At 46.1% G+C, this 19,784-nt stretch overlaps 1 protein-coding gene across 5 annotated transcripts in view; it reads right to left on the bottom strand.

Moving 5' to 3' along the window:
• Positions 1 to 19,784, bottom strand: part of PLXNA4 (plexin A4) — a 600,353-nt gene that overhangs the window by 185,285 nt on the left and 395,284 nt on the right. For all 5 annotated transcript variants that reach the window (XM_083460906.1, XM_083460907.1, XM_083460910.1 and 2 more), the window contains one exon: positions 10,566 to 10,666. In XM_083460906.1, coding sequence (XP_083317032.1) covers positions 10,566 to 10,666 — 101 coding nt within the window. The remainder of the gene's footprint in view (positions 1 to 10,565; positions 10,667 to 19,784) is intronic.

Below are 19,784 nucleotides of genomic sequence, written 5' to 3'. Positions count from 1 at the left end.
TGGCATTTGCTTGCTCTCATCAAAGGTGAGAGAATACCAGAGTCCATAGGAGCCAACTCCTAGGGGCTAAGGTCCCTTCGCCTCTCCAATAATTCTTCTGAGGGGTCTGCCTCCCCAAGAGTTGTTGGGCACTGGCATTCAAAAGGTGTACTTGTGCCACATCATGTGATCGATTATGCAAGGCCTGGGTCCCTCCAATATTTTATTCAAGTTGGTACCCCTGCCAAAGTCTCCTTTACGCACACAGAGCAAACCTTTCCATTGGACTGAACGAACGAAGGACCCCTTTCAGACTGGGGTTCACTGTCTCCACCTAAATGCTCTTCCACACCTGAGGGAATCACTAGATTTGACGTTTTCATCCCCCAAAAGTTTTTTGATTTGAGTTTCTACTGAAATGAGGCTGCATTTTAATGTTGTATTTTAATGTTGTTTTTAAGTTGTATTTTAATCAGTTGTTTCTATACGTGGTGTTAGCTGCCCTGAGCCCGGTCTCAGCTGGGGAGGGTGGGGTATAAATAATAATAATTATTATTATTACGGGTGGGGCACTTTTGTGAACAAAGGCAAGCAGGGGAGCGTAGTGCGGTCCGTGCCAGACTTCACGGCCAAAATACTCAAGGAGACAGACGAGCATCCATAAAGGTGCAGAGAGATTATTTCTGGTGGACTGGTTTATCCTCTGTTGCAAACCTGTCAGAAGTCTGACGCTCTCGAGAGTGATGAAAATTCGGAGAGAAAATACAAAAGGAGGCAGACATGACCCTACCCTGGGGAAAAGTCCGTCTGCGTGCCATTTCCTCTCATTGGCAAATCACTGGCGGATGCAGAGATGCTGGATAATGCCCGAGAATGACACATAAAACAACTCCCTGGGAACAGCCCTGCCACAGAGATGGCTTTTCTCCCCCCAATTCATCCATCCATCATAACGCTACTGATTTTGCTCCAGAGACTGATATGTCAGCAGAAAGAGCCTGACAGCCGATGCGTTAATATCTTGGTCATCCATAAAAATGGGAAATAACAGCAGCCACAGATTCCCCCGACCTCAGAAGGGCACCCTGGGTGCAACAAAAAGGAACTGCCTGAGCTATGCCCCACCGCTGCCTCCCTTGGCCTAACCCTGACCTATTAGTGTCTGGAGAGAGGAGTGGTCTGTGCCAGGTCTGCTTAGAAGTCTCCCGGGTTTGGCAGAGTGACTGCGCTAAGCCTCTGATCACACTCACCTAAGAACAAAAGAACACACAATGAGCCTACTGGATCAGGCCAATGGCCCAACTAGTCCAGCGTCCTCTTCTCGCAGTGAGCCAACCAGATGCCCCAGTGGGAAACCAGCAATCAGGATTTGAAAACAGGAGTGCTCTGCTTTCATATGGTCTCCAGCAATGTCTAGGCAACACGATGGCCATATATATACGTAATAGACAATCTTTATAGAATTCCTTCAAATCATAAAAAGTTCAAAATATTTAGTCTCAAAGTCTCTTTTTATCAGCATCACCTGGAGTTGGCTTTATATGTTTCTCAAAAAATATTGTTAGTAGCAGTGACTACATTATTACGTGAGCACTGTTCCATAGCATTTGATATTTTCATTTATATACATTCATTCGAAATAAGATGGGGCATGTACTCTTTTTCATTCATAGTTTATAATTTTTGTGAAGTGATATGGCATGCAGGTCATTGTCTGCAAAATTTATTTTATTTTCAGTTTATGAAGCATTCTATATCCACCCACCACGCTGATGAAGAATTCTACGAAACAGGAGTCAATATGCGGAATTACTGTTCAGTGTTGGACGTCACTGTTGAATACACAAAGCTTCACAGCTTGTCTTCCACCATACAAAGTTTGGTACCTCGCTTCATTTAAAGATTTTCACAGACTTTGAGACTAAAGATTTCATTTTGAACTTTTTATGATTTGAAGGAATTCTATAAAGATTGTCTATTACGTATATATATGGTCATCGTGTTGCCTAGACATTGCTGACGTTCTCTTTGCAACACAGGGGTTTGTTTGGAAACATATTCATATGGTCTCCAGCAACTGGTACTCAGAAGCAGTGGAGGCAGAGCGTAGACATCGATAGCCGTCTCCTCCGTGAATTTGTCTAATCATCTTGTAAAGCCATCTAGGTTGGTGGCCACCAGTGCCTCCTGTGGAAGGGAGTTGGTGGCCACCAGTGCCTCCTGTGGAAGGGAGTTGGTGGCCACCAGTGCCTCCTGTGGAAGGAGTTCCAAAGTTTAACTATGCACTGCATGAAGAAGTACCGTATTTTTTGCTCCATAAGACGCACTTTTTTTCCTCCTAAAAAGTAAGGGGAAATGTCTGTGCGTTGTATAGAGCGAATGTGTGGTCCCTGGAGCCGAATTGCCCAGGGGCAAAAAGCAGATCATGCTTTTATTTTTAAAAGGAGGGAAGGGGGTGTTGAAATGAAGCCGCTGATCAGCTGATCAGCAAGTGATCAGGAGGGAGATAAGGGACTCTAGCGATAAAAGAGGCTGAAAAGAGGCTGCCTGAGAGGGGGGAGGTAAAAGCACATGGATCCTCAGGATTTTTGCATTGGGTCACCCCAAATTCGCCATCAGATCACATAGCATGTCCATGGCTATAGCTTGCACCAAAAATATCACGCACCCACTGTTTCGTGGGGCCGCAATGGCGCAAAAACGTGGTTACAAAGTACGGATCCACATGGATTCTCAGGATTTTTGCACTGGTCTACCCCAAACTCACCGTCAAATCACATATCATGTCTGTGGCCACAGCATGAACCGCAAAATTCATACATCCACTGTTTCGTTCAGAATATTTTTTTCCCCTTGTTTTCCACCTCTAAAAACTTGGTGCATCTTATGGTCAGGTGCGTCTTATGGGGTGGAAAATACGATACTTTCTTTGTATGTCCTGAATCTTCCAACCTTCCTTGGCCCCTAAGTCTCCATGCTAATATTATCACACCTGCCGGGTTGGTCCTAGAGTCTTATCCCAGACCAAGTATCCCTATTTCCCAGGGATAGACCCAGATTTACAGAAGCCATCCTAGTTTCTGATTTGATCCCGGGATGTCCTTAGGACATCCCTATTTTCATCAGAGAAATGTTGGAAGGTATGGAGCTATGCAACCCCCAAACCAAGGAGAAAACTAACTCTACAACCTTTAGAAGACACCTGAAGGCAGCCCTGTTTAGGGAAGTTTTTTATGTTTAATGGATCTAGGAGTCTTGGTTGACCACAAACTTGACATGAGCCAACAGCGTGATGTGGCAGCTAAAAAAGCCAATGCAATTCTGGGCTGCTTCAATAGGAGTATAGCATCTAGATCAAAGGAAGTAATAGTGCCACTGTATTCTGCTCTGGTCAGACCTCACCTGGAGTACTGTGTCCAGTTCTGGGCACCACAGTTCAAGAAGGACACTGACAAACTGGAACGTGTCCAGAGGAGGGCAACCAAAATGGTCAAAGGCCTGGAAACGATGCCTTATGAGGAACGGCTAAGGGAGCTGGACATGTTTAGCCTGGAGAAGAGGAGGTTAAGGGGTGATATGATAGCCATGTTCAAATAGATAAAAGGATGTCACATAGAGGAGGGAGAACGGTTGTTTTCTGCTGCTCCAGAGAAGCGGACACAGAGCAATGGATCCAAACTACAAGAAAGAAGATTCCACCTAAACATTAGGAAGAACTTCCTGACAGTAAGAGCTGTTCGACAGTGGAATTTGCTGCCAAGGAGTGTGGTGGAGTCTCCTACTTTGGAGGTCTTTAAGCAGAGGCTTGACAACCATATGTCAGGAGTGCTCTGATGGTGTTTCCTGCTTGGCAGGGGGTTGGACTCGATGGCCCTTGTGGTCTCTTCCAACTCTATGATTCTATGATTCTATGATTCTAATGTTTTATCCTGTTTTTATATATGTTGGAAGCTGCCCAGAGTGGCTGGGGCAATCCAGTCAGATGGGTGGAGTATAAATAATAATATTATGGAATACGATGTCCCTATTTTATTTGAAAAATGTTGGAGGGTAAGCCATTGGTCTCGCTAGTTCTGCACTGTTTACATCTGACTGGCAGGAATTCTCTGGGATCCCTAGCAGAGACACTCTCTCACATCCAGGCCTCTCATTTCTGGGGCTGCACAGAGACAGGGCCAGCCCAAAGTGTTTCGTTGCCAGCTATACTGTTATTGCATATTTACTTTGTTTCGGGGAGTGCTTTTATTGGTCGGTGCATTCTTCTTGTTGCAAGTGGCTTTGAGCTCGTCTTTGGTTGTCTGGAGGTGCAAATAATGAATCCCATGAAATCAAATTTTATGCTGCAGTGTGGGCCTGTTAAGAAAACGGTGTTGAATTTGGCACATCCAAAAAGGAATGAGAGAAAGGAGAAGGAGGGAGAGAGAAAAGGAAGCAACTCAAATAGTCAGGCAAGCAGAAAGCAAACAGATCGTTTGCCTGGAGGAGATATGCCTAAAACGGCTCAGGCTTTTGACTTACAAATCATGTTACAGAGAGGCTGAATAAGGAAATTTATTCAGTTCTCCACAACATCTTCATCTCAAGTTCATCCGCTGCAGTTTTTGGGAAAGCCACTTCTGCCTTAAGGAGGAGGTGGGGTTGCGGACTCTCCTGCGGGACTTGACATCTTTCCATAGGGCCTGCAGGACAGAGCTGTTCCGCCTGGCCTTCAGTTTGGACTCAGTCTGACCCTTATGTTTCCCTCCCCTTATGGTTTTGATCTACGGGCTACTTTTAAAATGAGGCTGCATTTTAAATGGCATTTTAACCTGTATTTTAAATCCCCTATTATGTTTTTACTGTAATTTACTGGTGTTAGCCTCCCTGAGCCTGGCTCTGGCTGGGGAGGGTGGGGTATAAATAAATTGTTGTTGTTGTTGTTGTTATTTCAATTACCGGGGGGGGGGGGTTGGGACCTTGCCATGCAAGTCAATTTCTGACAAATGAAAAGTAAAGCAGAATTAACCAGTGGATTTCCATGCCCAAATTCAATGCAAAAGCGCCTAACATGCTTCCAGGTGCCATAAGAAAGCTGCAGAGATAGTGCAGGATAGTGCGCACCCCAGAAATTACCTCTTTCAGCTTCTGCCTGCTGGAAGAAGGTACAGGGTTATGAAGACTAGGACTAGCCGCCTGAGAAACAGTTTCTACCCAAATGCGATTTTGGTTTTAAATGCAGTGTAAGGTAGTCTTTATGTGAGTATATTGTATTCAATTATGGGGTATCAGAGTTTTTAGGGGCTAACCAGGCTGGGATAGCAGGCTTGTGGGTTTTTGAATGTTTGATGTAGATTTTTTCAATTTCGTTGTTCTGCATGGGACAATGACAATAAAGATTATCGTATCGTTGTCGTATCGTATTCAAAAGCATTGCAGACACAAGATCTACCCACCTTAGAAGAATGGCAGATGCAACTAATAGACTATATGGAGATGGCGGAAATGACTGGCAGAATCTGAGACCAGAGAGAAGAGTCGGTGGAAGAAGATTGGAGGAAATTTAAAATTTATTTGCAGAAACATTGTAAAATTTTTGAATGTTGATGACATTGAAATGAATTGAAACAAGGTAAAAAGTATAAGGGGACTAATAATAGATAAACTAATAGATCAGGAATTTGCTGAACTAAATTTAAAAGGGATACAATAATAGGAGACGTGAGGAAGCCAGGAAAATAAGTCAATTTAAAGTGGAGAGATTAAAAAAGAGAGAAATTTTGTTTTTCTTCTATATGTGTTTTTTCTTTTTTGTGTTTAATGTTTGTATTTTTGTATTTTGTATTTGTTTTGCATTTGCCTTTTGTGTTTTTTAAATTTTTCTACTGTCAAAACCTAATAAAATATTATTAAAAAAAACAAAAGCATTGCTGTCTCCAGCATAACCACTGTGGCAAGTAAGCAGTGTTAGCCCTCTCCCCCAAGAAGTTGTCTAATTCTCTTTTAAAGCCATCGAGATCAGGTAAATAAAAATGAACGAATTGCCACGAGTCTGCCCCAAGTTCAGCTTGCCAGGATCCGAGAAGGGCTGCATCCTCCTGCAGCAGTCATCAAAGGGAGTTGCCAAGGCAGAGGGGCATTCAGAAAGGCAAGGGAGAAAGGCTTTCAAAGAGCCTGATTTTTATCACAGCCTCTGAAGGCAGCTTGGATTACCTGAGACCCCGCTTAGCGGCTCGCAAGACTTTGACCAAGAAAGGTAAAGCGGAGGTCGATCGATGAAGACCTGCCTGTGAATGGCGGGATTGAGTTACCCGCCGAGACCAGACAATATTTATTTCCATGGCCGAGGCAGCAGAAGGGAAGGGAAAAGTTGAAAGGGTAAAATTAAAACCTTCCCTCCTCCCAGCCCGACAAAATAATCTGAGATCAGCGGCTTCAATGGAGTTTTCCTCCCCTTTGAGGAAAGTTTGCTAAGAAGCTCTTGGAAAGCTAGGAAACGTGAAATGCATACTCTCCAACCCAAACAGGCTTCATCAGCATAGTCCAGATCTTCCAGGAGTAGCGCTGAGCCAAAAAATACCCTACAATTTCCTGAAAGTAATAAGTTCCCCCTTTTTCCCCCTGCATCTTTCTCGGGGTGATTGAGAATTTATTTAGAATTCCAGCGGGTGTGTGGCAGTGGCCCAAAGGGCCACAGTAAATGTGACAATGTGTACCCCTGTAAATCCTTGAGTGTGCTTCTAATACAGAAGTTATGGTAGCCTCTTACTTTATGAGGATGCAGGTGGCACTGTGGGTTAAACCACAGAGCCTAGGACTTGCAGATCAGAAGGGCAGCGGTTCGAATCCCCGCGACGGGGTGAGCTCCTGTTGCTCGGTCCCTGCTCCTGCCAACCTAGCAGTTCGAAAGCACGTCAAAGTGCAAGTAGGTAAATAGGTATCGCTCTGGCGGGAAGGTAAACGGCGTTTCCATGCACTGCTCTGGTTCGCCAGAAGCGGCTTGGTCATGCTGGCCACACGACCCGGAAGCTGTACACTGGCTCCCTCAGCCAATAAAGCGAGACGAGCGCTGCAACCCCAGAGTCGGCCATGACTGGACCTAATGGTCAGGGGTCCCGTTACCTTTACCTTTAGTGCCTGAGCTGGCCATCAACTCTTCTCCAGCGCAAGGAAGAGGTGATGTAGTTGCTACCCGAAGCTCAAACAGCAATGTCAGGGGTCCCTTTACCTTACTTAATGAAACTGATGATTTTGCAAGTTGCCTCCCCCCCATTGGGGCAGAAACACAGCTAATATGTGAATCACAAAGTCACAGCTCAAAGCTAGAACATAAGTTGCTACATGGTGCAAATGGCTACATGTAACACAGGTTCCCAACAAACACACTAACACAATGTAACAGAACACAGTGGGGAAATTGCTAGTGCTTATTGTGCATGTGTAAAACATGAAATGAGGTAATGATGTATATGATGGGTGAAAATTGAAATGCTTTGTTTGAAATGTTATGAATACCACTGCCTGGACCTACTGGGCAGGGTTGCAGTTTTGCGGAACGATCCGACTGTAACATATTGCTTCGCAATAAACAATGCTGGACTCCTAACTCCTCACATTTCTGAGCTTTATTGGCGTAAACTCAGGAGATAAGTTATTTTCTGGCTTACAACAGGTGCAGGGTTGAGGCACAGCACATCCTCCATCATGGCTAGCAGCCATCAATCGCCCCATCCTCCATGAACTAATATAATCCTCTTTTAAAGCCACCCTGGTTGGTGAACATCAATGCCTAATCTGGAAGCGAGATCCACAGTTTAATTATGTGTTGCATGAAGAATTACCTGAGCTTGCTCTGTCAATGTGAGGTGATTGAGGATGACATGTTTAAACTATCCTCTGGAGGGCTGCAGCCTCCCCAGGTGTCCACATTCCCTGATCTGAAATCCCCATAGGAGGAGTTTCCTTATAATATCTTCCCCCTAGGCTGTTTATTCAAGGCAATGAGTCCTGGCTGCCAGCTTGCCTGAGCTCTGCGTCCTCACTGATTTTGTTTTTAAGGGAAGCACGTTTTACCTTCAACTTAACAAAGGATGCTCTAGGATGTAGGACACCTGATTGGTGGATGCCGTTGGCTGGCGAGCTGTGATGTCACAGGGAATTGTGACATCACAGTCCTCAGTTGCTGGGCCAACAGAAGTGGCAAGAGAAGACAAGATACTCTATCTGGCCAAGGCAGTGACTGTGGAGGTCAAGAAGGAGACTCAGGAGGAATCTAAAAACACAGCTATCAAGTGTCAAGGGATAACATGGTCGCAGCTTGCAGGCAAACCCCAGTCTTCCAGGTTTTGCAAGACCCTCCTGGAATTGGGCCTTGTATACAGAGACCTTCAAAAAAGGGAGCAGAGGAGTATAGCCGGCAGGCAGCAAAATGGTACCCTGCTGGGCACCAGATTCTGAATCCAGGCATAGACCTTGCCAAGAAAATGCCCTCCAGTCCCATGTCATTGCCGTGACCTTGCGTTCAGACATTGCTCACCACAGTTGCCTAGGCAGAGTCTTGCTCCTTCTTTCTCTCTCTCCTTCCTAAGCCAGCTATTAACTTTTCAGTCAGGTTTCCTTTTTCACTTCCCCTCTCCTGCCCCGGAGACCTCCATGGCAGCTAATTGGACATCTTTCCGATCTGCACCCTCCAAGCAAGACATTGCAGGTTAAAGAGGCCCCTGTATCGTGGCCTCTGAGGCTTTGGATGGTGTGTGTGTGTTTCTGTGTGTGTGTGTTGGGCGGCGGGAGGCAGTGAGAGGAGATGGAGGAGAGCACCTGAGAATTAGATGCAGGCAAAAGATACTGCACTCTGAAGCTTTGATGGCCCGCTTTTCCCAGATCCCCCTCTTTGCCACGTAAAACCCAATCAATGCCCTCTTATTTTCCAAGCTGCCTTCTCTCTCTCTCTCTCTCTCTCTCTCTCTCTCTCTCTCTCTCTCTCTCTCTCCCCCCCTCCCCTGCACACATGGACTCAAATTCCCCCCTGTAAGGTTAGGACAGAAGAGTCGCAGAAATCAATTCCCCGATCCATGCCAGGCCGCCCCTAGGAAAGAGAAGTCAATCTCTCAAGCAGAGGAGGGAGCCAGGAAAGGAAAGCAATGCGTCCAATAGCCAAAGCTCTCTCCAGCGCTCAGCTACCGCAGTCTCACGGCTGCTTTTGCATTGACTGCTGGCGCCCTGGGGTAGCCTTTGAAACAGTGTAAGCTGCAAATTGCTCTTCTGGACATCAGTCCCAGAGACTCCACACAGAGAGAGCAAAAGCAGCAGCATATGTTTCCATCAAGGCTCGGAGTGCAGAGCAAATTCTATCTCCAGGCCTGCTTTGGCATCTTAGGGGGCCTTTGCCAGACTGCCTCAATGCATCAGAGGCTCAGGCAGCCCACAAATGCAATCCCGCTGCTGCGAGGCAGCTCCCCGCTCCCTTGCCCACCAGCTCCCCCCAGATCCACTTAAGCAATACAGATCTTAGCGAGCTACAAGCAGACAGCAGCCTATGCTGCAGGAAAAGGGGTCCGTCACAAAGGAAATTAATTATTTTAATTAATAGACCAGTTTAAGTCTATAGGATAGATGGTCCCTTAGTCTCAAAGGCACCACACAGAATGCTTTTTGTTTGAGCTCAGTGAGCAGAGCGTTTCAGCCCTGTTCTTGAGTTTGCTTAAAAACCGCTTATCTTGTATTTCTTTCTTTGAATTTGTGCCTTTTAGGCTTTTAAACCTTTTTGTAAAAGCAGCACTAGAATTTTCACAAGTTGAGTCCTCAACTTTCTATTACTGTGCTTTGCTTCCTTCAAGTTGGGCTGTGTTTAAAACTTGCCATTTAGGTTTTCAAACCCTTTTTTGTAAATTTTTGTAAATTGTAAACTGTACCTTTGAGTCCTCAATCCTTTATTACTACGCTTTGCTTTACCTATGTCGAGCCAGGATTATAATACTTCAGAATTTTGGGGGCTTCTACCCTTTTTTTGAAATTTTGGTCATTTAAAGTTTATGATTTTTCTATTTCTTTCTGAGGAAACTGAATAGTTCAGTGAAACGAGGTTTGTAGCTGGAATCCCGTTAAGGCTTTGTTCAATTTTAGGTTCTTCTAATTGTTTTCCTTAAACTTTTGGAATTTTAATATTTAGTTTATTTCCACAAGATAATATTTCTAGTCAATTACTTCTCATTTAAGGGATTTTCACAGTATTTCATTTGTTTTGTGCGATTTCTCAGTTCCATGGCTGTCTTTTTTCTATCAATGAGAAGAAGCAGGGTACAGGTTCCCTAACTTTCGCCGTGACAATTGTTTTTGTCCTTTAAATTCTACCAAAGGACACATTTCTCCATCTTCAGAAAGCAACGCTGCCTCTCTCTTTCTGAAGCTGGAACTCTCAGGCTGCCTTTCCGAACGACTGCCTTCGTCCCACCGGGGACGGCTGCTGTGTCCATTTGCAGCTTTGTTCTGTGTCACAGCCGGCAGTGAGAAAATGTGAGGTTGGGGAGGAAGAAAATGGGAAGGAAGCCCTGGGGCCTGCTGCCCCTGCCGCGCCCCCACCCATCCCTCGACCCTGCGACCCACACACTTACGCGTTGTGGAGCACACACCATCCGCAGTGGGGGTCCCCGGAGCCCAGGCACTCGCTGCAGCTTTTGTACTGTCCGCAGGACTCCACCGGCACTCGGGTGAGCTGTGGACGACAAGGGGAGAAGAGTCATGCTGAGTTTGCGTTTCGTTTGCAATTCCAGACAGTGTCGTGAAGCCCTGGAGACTCAAAACCTATTCATGTATACCTCCCAGTAATAGTAATAATAATAAAGACACCTGCTTCTTGGGAGAAAAGCAATGATAAACTTAGACAGCATCTTAAAAAGCAGAGACATCACCTTGCCAACAAAGGTCCGTATAGTTCAAGCTATGGTTTTCCCCGTAGTGATGTATGGAAGTGAGAGCTGGACCATAAAGAAGGCTGATCTCCGAAGAATTGATGCTTTTGAACTGTGGTGCTGGAGGAGACTCTTGAGAGTCCCATGGACTGCAAGAAGATCAAATGTCTCCATTCTGAAGGAAATCAGCCCTGAGTGCTCATTGGAAGCACAGATCGTGAAGCTGAGGCTCCAAGACTTTGGCCACCTCATGAGAAGAGAAGAATCCCTGGAAAAGACCCTGATGTTGGGAAAGATGGAGGGCCCAAGGAGAAGGGGACGACAGAGGACAAAATGGTTGGACAGTGTTCTTGAAGCTACCAGCATGAGTTTGACCAAACTGCAAGAGGCAGTGGAAGACAGGAGGGCCTGGCATGCTCTGGTCCATGGGGTCACGAAGAGTTGGACACGACTAAACGACTAAACAACAACAACAATAACAACAACAACAACAACAATGAATAATTATATTTATACCCCACCCTCCCTGGCCAGAGCCAGGCTCAGGACGGCTAACACCAATAAAATGACAGTAAAAACATAATAGCGGAAAAAGAGGAAGGGAAAAAAACACAATTTAAAATACAGGTTAAAATGCAATTTAAAATGCAGCCGCATTTTAAAATAGCCGATAAATCAAGACCATAAAGGGAGGGAAACATAAGGGTCAGACTGAGTCCAAACCAAAGGCCAGGTGGAGCAGCTCCTGCAGAGCCCTGGTCTCATGAGACAGAGAGTTCCACCAAGTTGGGGCCAGTGTTGAAAAGGCCCTGGCTCTGGTTGAGGCTAATTTGACTTCCTTAGGGCCCAGGACCTCTAGGGTATTGCTATTTATGGACCTTAAGGTCCTCTGTAGGGCATACCGGGAGAGTGGTTAGAGTGTTTGACTAAGTACCTGGGAGACTTGGGTTCAAATCCCCACTCAACCACGAAGCTCACCGGGTGACCTTGGGCCATTCACTGCTTCTCAGTCTGACCTCCCTCACAGGGTCGTTGTGGGAATTAAATAAGTGAGGGAACAATTCACACCACCTTGAACCCCTTGGTGGGATTAAAATGCAATAAATAGCAGTGGTAAATGGCTTTGGAGAGCTGCTTCCATTCATAGCACACAACGCTCAGCTAAATCGACCAAGGGTCTGGTTCAGTAAATGGCTTGTTCATTTGTATTCATGTTTAACAAACGCACATCCCCTGCCTTTTCAGGAAGTTCAAGGTAATGAACAACAATAAAAATTAACAGCACATCATGCATAAAATTCAGAAACATTATAAAAAAGGCTATTGTGAAATGGAACGCATATTAAATGCTCTCGTTAAAACTGGGAACAATAAAGTCAGCAACAGAATAAGGAAACAGGTGATCAAAGGCTTCCGTAGATCTATACCTAAGGGCAAGTTTTCACCATTTGGTGGAAAACCAGTAAGATGAGACAAGATGAGTCTCTCTTGGGAGAAGGTTCTACAGCCCAGTAATGGGTGACTCCGCCCATTTCAGTTTCCCACTTCTCTAAACCTTCTTTCACTTCTCCACATTAATTTACATTAATTTACATGTGTGGTTTTCTTAAAGTCCTAATGAAAACTCACCAGCATGCACACATTTGTATGCGATTTTGCATTATAGGCACATTTTTGCAAAGCGATTCCCCTGATACAACATGCATTTTCCTGCACACTTTACCCTGATATATGCATTTCCGTACACAGTACTTGGCTCACAGTCTTCACTGCAAAATTTTAAAGGACAGACGTGTTTTGGTTCTCATATTGTTTTGGAAAGGACGAATTAGGTAGGTTTGCCTTTGTACGTTAACCGAATCAATTTTCTTGCCATTCCTAAGTTTGACCACCAAAGAGGCTCTCTCTGTGGTCCCAGAAAAATGAACTGTGGTCCCTGATCATTAAAGAACTGTGGTCCCCAATAATTGAACTAAAGCAGTAGATGGAACACAAAAGTCTGCATAAGGTACCTTCATAAGAACCAGCGAAGGCGGTGAAGGTCCTGTGTGAGTGCCTGGAGGCGGTTGGAGAATGGATGGCAGCTAATGGATTGAGGTTGAGTCCTGACAAGACAGAAGTACTGTTTGTGGGGGACAGGGGGTGGGCGGGGGTGGAGGACTCCCTGGTCCTGAATGGGGTAACTGTGCCCCTGAAGGACCAGGTGCGCAGCCTGGGAGTCATTTTGGACTCACAGCTGTCCATGGAGGCGCAGGTAAATTCTGTATCCAGGGCAGCTGTCTCCCAGCTCCACCTGGTACACAGGCTGAGACCCTACCTACCTGCAGACTGTCTCGCCCGAGTGGTGCATGCTCTAGTTATCTCCCGCTTGGACTACTGCAATGCGCTCTTCGTGGAGCTACCTTTGAAAGTGACCCGGAAACTACAACTAATCCAGAATGCAGCAGCTAGACTGGTGACTGGGAGTGGCCGCCGGGACCACATAACACTGGTCTTGAAAGACCTACATTGGCTCCCAGTACGTTTCCAAGCACAATTCAAAGTGTTGGTGTTGACCTTTAAAGCCCTAAACGGCCTCGGCCCAGTATACCTGAAGGAGCGTCTCCACCCCCATCGTTCTGCCCGGACGCTGAGGTCCAGTGCCGAGGGCCTTCTGGCGGTTCCCTCATTGCAAGAAGCAAAGCTACAGGGAACCAGGTAGAGGGCCTTCTCGGTAGTGGCGCCCACCCTGTGGAACACCCTCTCATCAGATGTCAAAGAGATAAAAAACTACCTGACATTCAGAAGACATCTTAAGGCAGCCCTGTTCAGGGAAGTTTTTAATGCGTGACATTTTAGTGTATTTTTGGTCTTTGTTGGAAGCCGCCCAGAGTGGCTGGGGAAACCCAGCCAGATGGGCGGGGTACAAATAATAAATTATTATTATTATTATTATTATTATTATTATTATTATTATTATTAATAATAATATGGCAAGGGTTTACAAATCACTTTGTGTGTTAAAAATCATGCCACTACAGATGAACAGGCTCCCTCTAGATTCAAATGATTTCTCCCCACTATTAAGGAAAAGGTAGCTTTCTATGGGCACGTTTACAGCCATTCTCCCACATCTGACCCATTTCCAGCCCGAGCCTCTTGGTGCTAAAAATGCTTCCTCCCACGCTGCGATGATCCTGGAGCTTTCTCTGGTCCAGTGGGACACCTCCACCACACGCCAGCACTCCTGGCAATGACATTTCGAAGAATCAAGTTGCAAGGGAAGGCTCCTTGTCTGATTTCCCGGAGGAGAGGAGAGCAGGTAAATAAAGTCGCCTTTGCGGAGTCAAGGTTACACAGAAGAGCTGTGCCTTTCAGGACACTCGGATTCCTGTTAAGGGCGTAATTGCTGTCACTGAAAAGCTGCTCGGCTGGATTCAGAGGGATTCCGACGAGCCATGCAACTCCATACACACACACACGTTTCCAATCTGCACCAAGTTGAGTTTCCTTCTGTTATTCCCCAAGGATGAAACTAATCAGGGAGCAGTTCCAAGGTCACTGATGAGGCGATTCCTCTGAAGTCGGGGAACCAGTGCCAGAGTATTCTGGCATTTCCCACATCCACACAATTGCATGCGGCAAAAGTTTTGCGTAATGCTCCCTTGTTTATAGCATAAACTCACTTGGGGCAACTAGTTCCCCGAAAGGGCACATGGAGGTAAGTTGCAGGTGGAGACCTGCAAAAACAAGAAACTTGACTGTTTGCAACACTGTGATTTTGTGACTCCTTTCACAAACACAAATGCAGTGGTACCTCAGGTTACATTCACTTCAGGTTACATATGCTTCAGGTTACAGACTCTGCTAATCCAGAAATATTACCTCGGGTTAAGAGCTTTGCTTCCGGATGAGAACAGAAATCGTGCTCCGGCAGCACGGCAGCAGCGGGAGGCCCCATTAGCTAAAGTGGTACCTCAGGTTAAGAATAGTTTCAGGTTAAGAACGGACCTCCGGAACGAATAAAGTTCTTAACCCGAGGTACCACTGTGCTGCTTATTCTTAATCTTTACAGTACCAGTTCATTTTGGCAAATGGTAATTATTCCTCTCCCTTCCCCCAATCCATGCCACCTGTCAGATGGCAATAGTGGTTGCTCGTGAGTAACCATTCAGGACTCCAACCTGTCTTTTACAGGTTTTATTTTGGTGCAAAACTATTTACAGTGCGGAGCCATAAGTTCATGTCTGCCTCAGTCGCTAGCAGAATCCAGGAGTGGTCGTTTCCGGGACCTACCCCAACATAAGAGCTTCATCTCCCCCAGCCTTTTCCTTCCTTCTTTGCGCTTTAGACCTCTGCGCAGCGTGGGTGACGGAAGGGGTATGCTTCCCTCCTGGCCGGCTTGGCCTGCAGCGGTGCTGAGGCCCCCAGCAACATCCTCTGGTCCTTTCCCCTCTTCCCCACTGGAGGTGTGGCTTTCCTCACCACAGGAAGAGGAACTCCTCTGCAAGATTTTCAGAGATTCCCTGTAACCCAGCTGCCCCTCTGCTTCCTTACCCTGTTCCGATGGCAGTACCCTGACACCACCATTTCTTTATTCCACCCCCCCATCATATTAGCTCCCCTCACCCACAATTGTCTAGTCCCAGCTTTCTTCGAAATAGCTTTCCAGATAACATCTGCCATCCCTGAAGCTCCCTCGTCGGTCAGAAAAGGCCCGTTTTGCCCAGGGGGATATAAAAATACTACTGGCTGGACAAACGCGATGTCATCAGTCATTGCCACGTTTCCCCCTGAGGATCCCTGTGTCAGCAGAGTGAGGCCGTTTTTTAACTGACACAGAGGGGCAGAAGCAGCGCCCTGATGAAGGACCATTGAATCCCGTCAGCACTAAACTCCCAAACAGCAATGAGTGACAGATTGCCGGAGAATACACCTGTGCCTTATGGGTACTTTCCAAGAAATGTTACGGGACATGAGCTATGAACTGACAGGCCAGGATTCATGGTGATGATGTCTTGAAAAATAACTAGCTCTGCTATTTGGGGGCATTTATTTATTTTTCAAAGGCAGAGAGAAGTCAGAATGTAGGGTTGCCATATCTTGAAGAATATCTGCTGAATGAAAAGATAAGAACAGGGCAACTGACTTTCAGGTTTGGGGGGTGTGAGTCAGTAAACGAGGGGAATTGAGACTAAGAGAGCTGAGTGGGGGGTGCTCGTGTAATCTCACTGTATACAAGTTGTACAAGTGACAAGAAAGTATTTCAGTTTCAGTTTCAGTTGGGTCTATTGGGTTGTATCGCTGATCAGCGTGAAGCAATGGTGGGGGACCCACATTACTCACACAGCAAAGGCAGATCAGGGGAGAGTGATTAGTGCAATCACACTGGGCATCAATCTTCTGGGTCATGATAACCACGGCATCCAATGGAAGGCAAGAGAGGGGGGGTCCTCTGGATTTTGGCATCGCACAGGCCGGCACTGAAATTGAGATGCCATGGTCCACCACTGCCTACAGCAACTGTTCTGTCGCATTTGAAGGTATGAGGAAAGGTAGTGCCTGAGCTGAGGGATGCGGGTGATGCTGTGGGTTAAACCACAGAGCCTAGGACTTGCTGATCAGAAGGTCGGCGGTTCGAATCCCCGCGACGGGGTGAGCTCCCGTTGTTCAGTCCCTGCTCCAGCCAACCTAGCAGTTCAAAAGCACGTCAAAGTGCAAGTAGATAAATAGGTACCGCTCCGGCGGGAAGGTAAACGGCGTTTCCGTGCTCTGCTCTGGTTTGCCAGAAGTGGCTTAGTCATGCTGGCCGCATGACCCGGAAGCTGTACGCCGGCTCCCTCGGCCAATAAATCGAGATAAGCTCCGCAACCCCAGAGTCGGCCACGACTGGACCTAATGGTCAGGGGTCCCTTTACCTTTACCTTTAGTGCCTGAGCTGGCCATCAACTCTTCCCCAGTGCAAGGAAGAAGTGATGTAGTTGCTACCCGAAGCTCAAATGGCAATGCCCTTTCGTGATTAGAAAAAGAAAATTGATTTAAAAAAATAAAGGTCAGATGAATGTTCACGGGATATTGGAAGCGTGGAGGGGCCATGAGTTCTGTTTTACAGAACAGTCCTCTATTTAAAGGGCTGCCTGAGAACAGCCTTCTATCTGAAGGTGTGAGAATGGCTGCCTAGGCCAGGCCAAGTGAAAAGATAAATAAAGAATCCAAAAAAACCATCAGCAACTGACACATGAAAGAAAACTTAGCATCGACAGCTAACAGAGCTAGTTATTTGGAAAAGGTTTGGAAAAGGGACGTCAGAAAGGTCAGGGGGATGGTACGAGTCCGCTATGAATAAAGGTTGCAGTGTCTGGGACTGTTTTTTAAAAACATTATTTATAATCTTCAGGTTTATACATTTCAATAATTTCACAGTCATTTTAACATTTCAAAACTTGGCTTCCTCCCCACTCTTTCCGCGGTTCCTTAAATTTATTTTTAATATCTTCTGCATATCCAAATTAACTTAATTTGTTCATTTATTCATCTACTTTAGATATATACTCTTATGAAACTGCAGGTTATTACAATAATGCTCTCATCTGTTTACAATTTATCTGTAAATATTCAATAAACCCTTTCCATTCTTTTATAAAAAGTTGCTGTCTTTATTTCTTATTTTTCCCAGTAAGTTTCGCCATTTCTGCATATTCCGTAAGTTTTTGTATCCATTCTTCCTTTGCTGGGACTTCGACTTCTTTCCATTCTGGAGGCAAGTAACAGTCTTGCTGCTGTAGTAGCATATATGACAAAGTTTCTATACAGTTTGGGTAGTTCTGTCCCTATACAGTGGTGCCTCGCAAGATGAAATTAATCCGTTCCGCAAGTCTCTTCGTCTTGTGGTTTTTTCGTCTTGCGAAGCACGGCTATTAGCGGCTTAACGGCTTAGCGGCTATTAGCGGCTTAGCGGCTATTAACGGCTTAGTGGCTTTAAGAAAAAGGAAACAAACTCGCAAGAACTCGCAAGACGTTTCGTCTTGCAAAGCAAGCCCAAGGGAAATTCGTCTTGCGGAACGACTCAAAAAACGGAAAACTCTTTCGTCTTGCGCGTTTTTCGTCTTGTGAGGCATTCGTCTTGTGAGGTACCACTGTAATTCCCCAAAAAGGTTTGTAAAAAAGGTTGTTTTTTACAAACGTTATTTTAAACATCCTTTTCATTTCATTATATATCATTTCCCAGTAAGCTTTAACCTTACTGGCCACCACATATGATAAAAAGAACCTTCTTTCTCTTTACATTTCCAACACTTATTTGATTTAGATTTATATATTTTTGCCAATTTGGGACTTTTTGTTTAGGGAAATGGTAAGAGGCAACATGATAAAAGTTTTAAAAATTACACATAGCATGGAGACAGTGGATAGAGAGAGGGTTTTTTCTCCCTCCCTTATAACACTAGACTTGTGGACATGAAGTGGCATATTGGACGTTCAGGACAGATAAAAGAAGAAGAGGAGGAGGAGGAGGAGTTTGGATTTGATATCCTGCTTTATAACTACCCAAAGGAGTCTCAAAGCGGCTAACAATCTCCTTTCCCTTCCTCCCCCACAACAAACACTCTGTGAGGTGAGTGGGGCTGAGAGACTTCAGAGAAGTGTGACTAGCCCAAGGTCACCCAGCAGCTGCATGTGGAGGAGCAGGGAAGCGAACCTGGTTCACCAGATTACGAGTCCACCGCTCTTAACCACTACACCACTGCGGTCTAAACCACTGAGCCTCTTGGGCTTGCCGATCAGAAGGTCGGCGGTTCGAATCCCCGCAACGGCGTGAGCTCCCATTGTTCGGTCCCAGCTCCTGCCAACCTAGCAGTTCAAAAGCACACCAGTGCAAGTAGATAAATAGGCGGAAAGGTAAACGGTGTTTCCGTGCACTCTGGCACTTGTCACGGTCCTCCGTGCACAAGAAGCAGTTTTGTCATGCTGGCCACATGACCCGAAAGCTGTCTGTGGACAAACACTGGCTCCCTTGGCCTGAAAGCGAGATGAGCGCCGCAACCCCATAGTTGCCTTTGACTGGGCTTAACTGTCCAGGGGTCCACTGGTGGAGGAAGAGAAGTGTGGGGGAGCGCACCGCCCTGGCAGCGTGATCCCAGTGGGGTGCCATTACGGCTGCTCCCCCTGCCCACACTGTGTGCCACGCCCCTGCAGGTGGCATGCCACACCCCCAGGACGCGCGTCACACCCCTGCGGGCGGTGTGCCATGCACCAGCCCCGCCCCCACCTGCTCTCCGCCCCCCAGTGCCAAAGCATGAAGCTCCGCCACTGCAGGGGTCATTTACCATTTTAATTTCCCACGGGTATCTGGTTGGCTACTATAAGAACAGGATGCTACCGTCAGGAGTTCAGCCTACACTCGAGTAGGACCCTGGCGAAGACACATGCCTGACTGGCATATTCTCTCCCTCCTGGTCAATCGTTCGGGAGCTTCATAAGCTTTCTTCAGCCCGAACATCACAGCAACCGATGCCAACAGACATCGGCACACTTAGGGATCTGCAGAGTTTGCACACCTTGCATGATAGACCTCAGCAACTCAGCATTTTGGCTAATCTACTTTATTTACATATAAACACACACAGAGCACTGCAACTTGGCTCCCTCTCTCTCTAGCATCAGACAGCAAAGAGAAAAAGAGAATAAAGGACAATAGTCCCACTTCACGGAACACAGTAACACCAACATCCTGTCTCCATCATTTCCCACTCTGTGGAGTCAAAACATATACCGTCATGTGAAAGACAAAAATCCCATGACTGCAATCATGGAGCAGGAATTCTAACAGCTACATAGGTCATTGGACTGATTGAGCAGGCTGTTCTTATGAGCAAGCATGCAGGGAGACTTGGCCACGGTTGGAGGTGGCAATGTTTTTAAGTACCAGTTGCTGTAAGCCAC

Source organism: Podarcis liolepis, assembly GCF_965112155.1.
Source record: "Podarcis liolepis genome assembly, chromosome: 10".
NCBI classification, from domain to species: Eukaryota; Metazoa; Chordata; class Lepidosauria; order Squamata; family Lacertidae; genus Podarcis; species Podarcis liolepis.
This window is presented reverse-complemented; position numbering and strand designations above follow the sequence as displayed.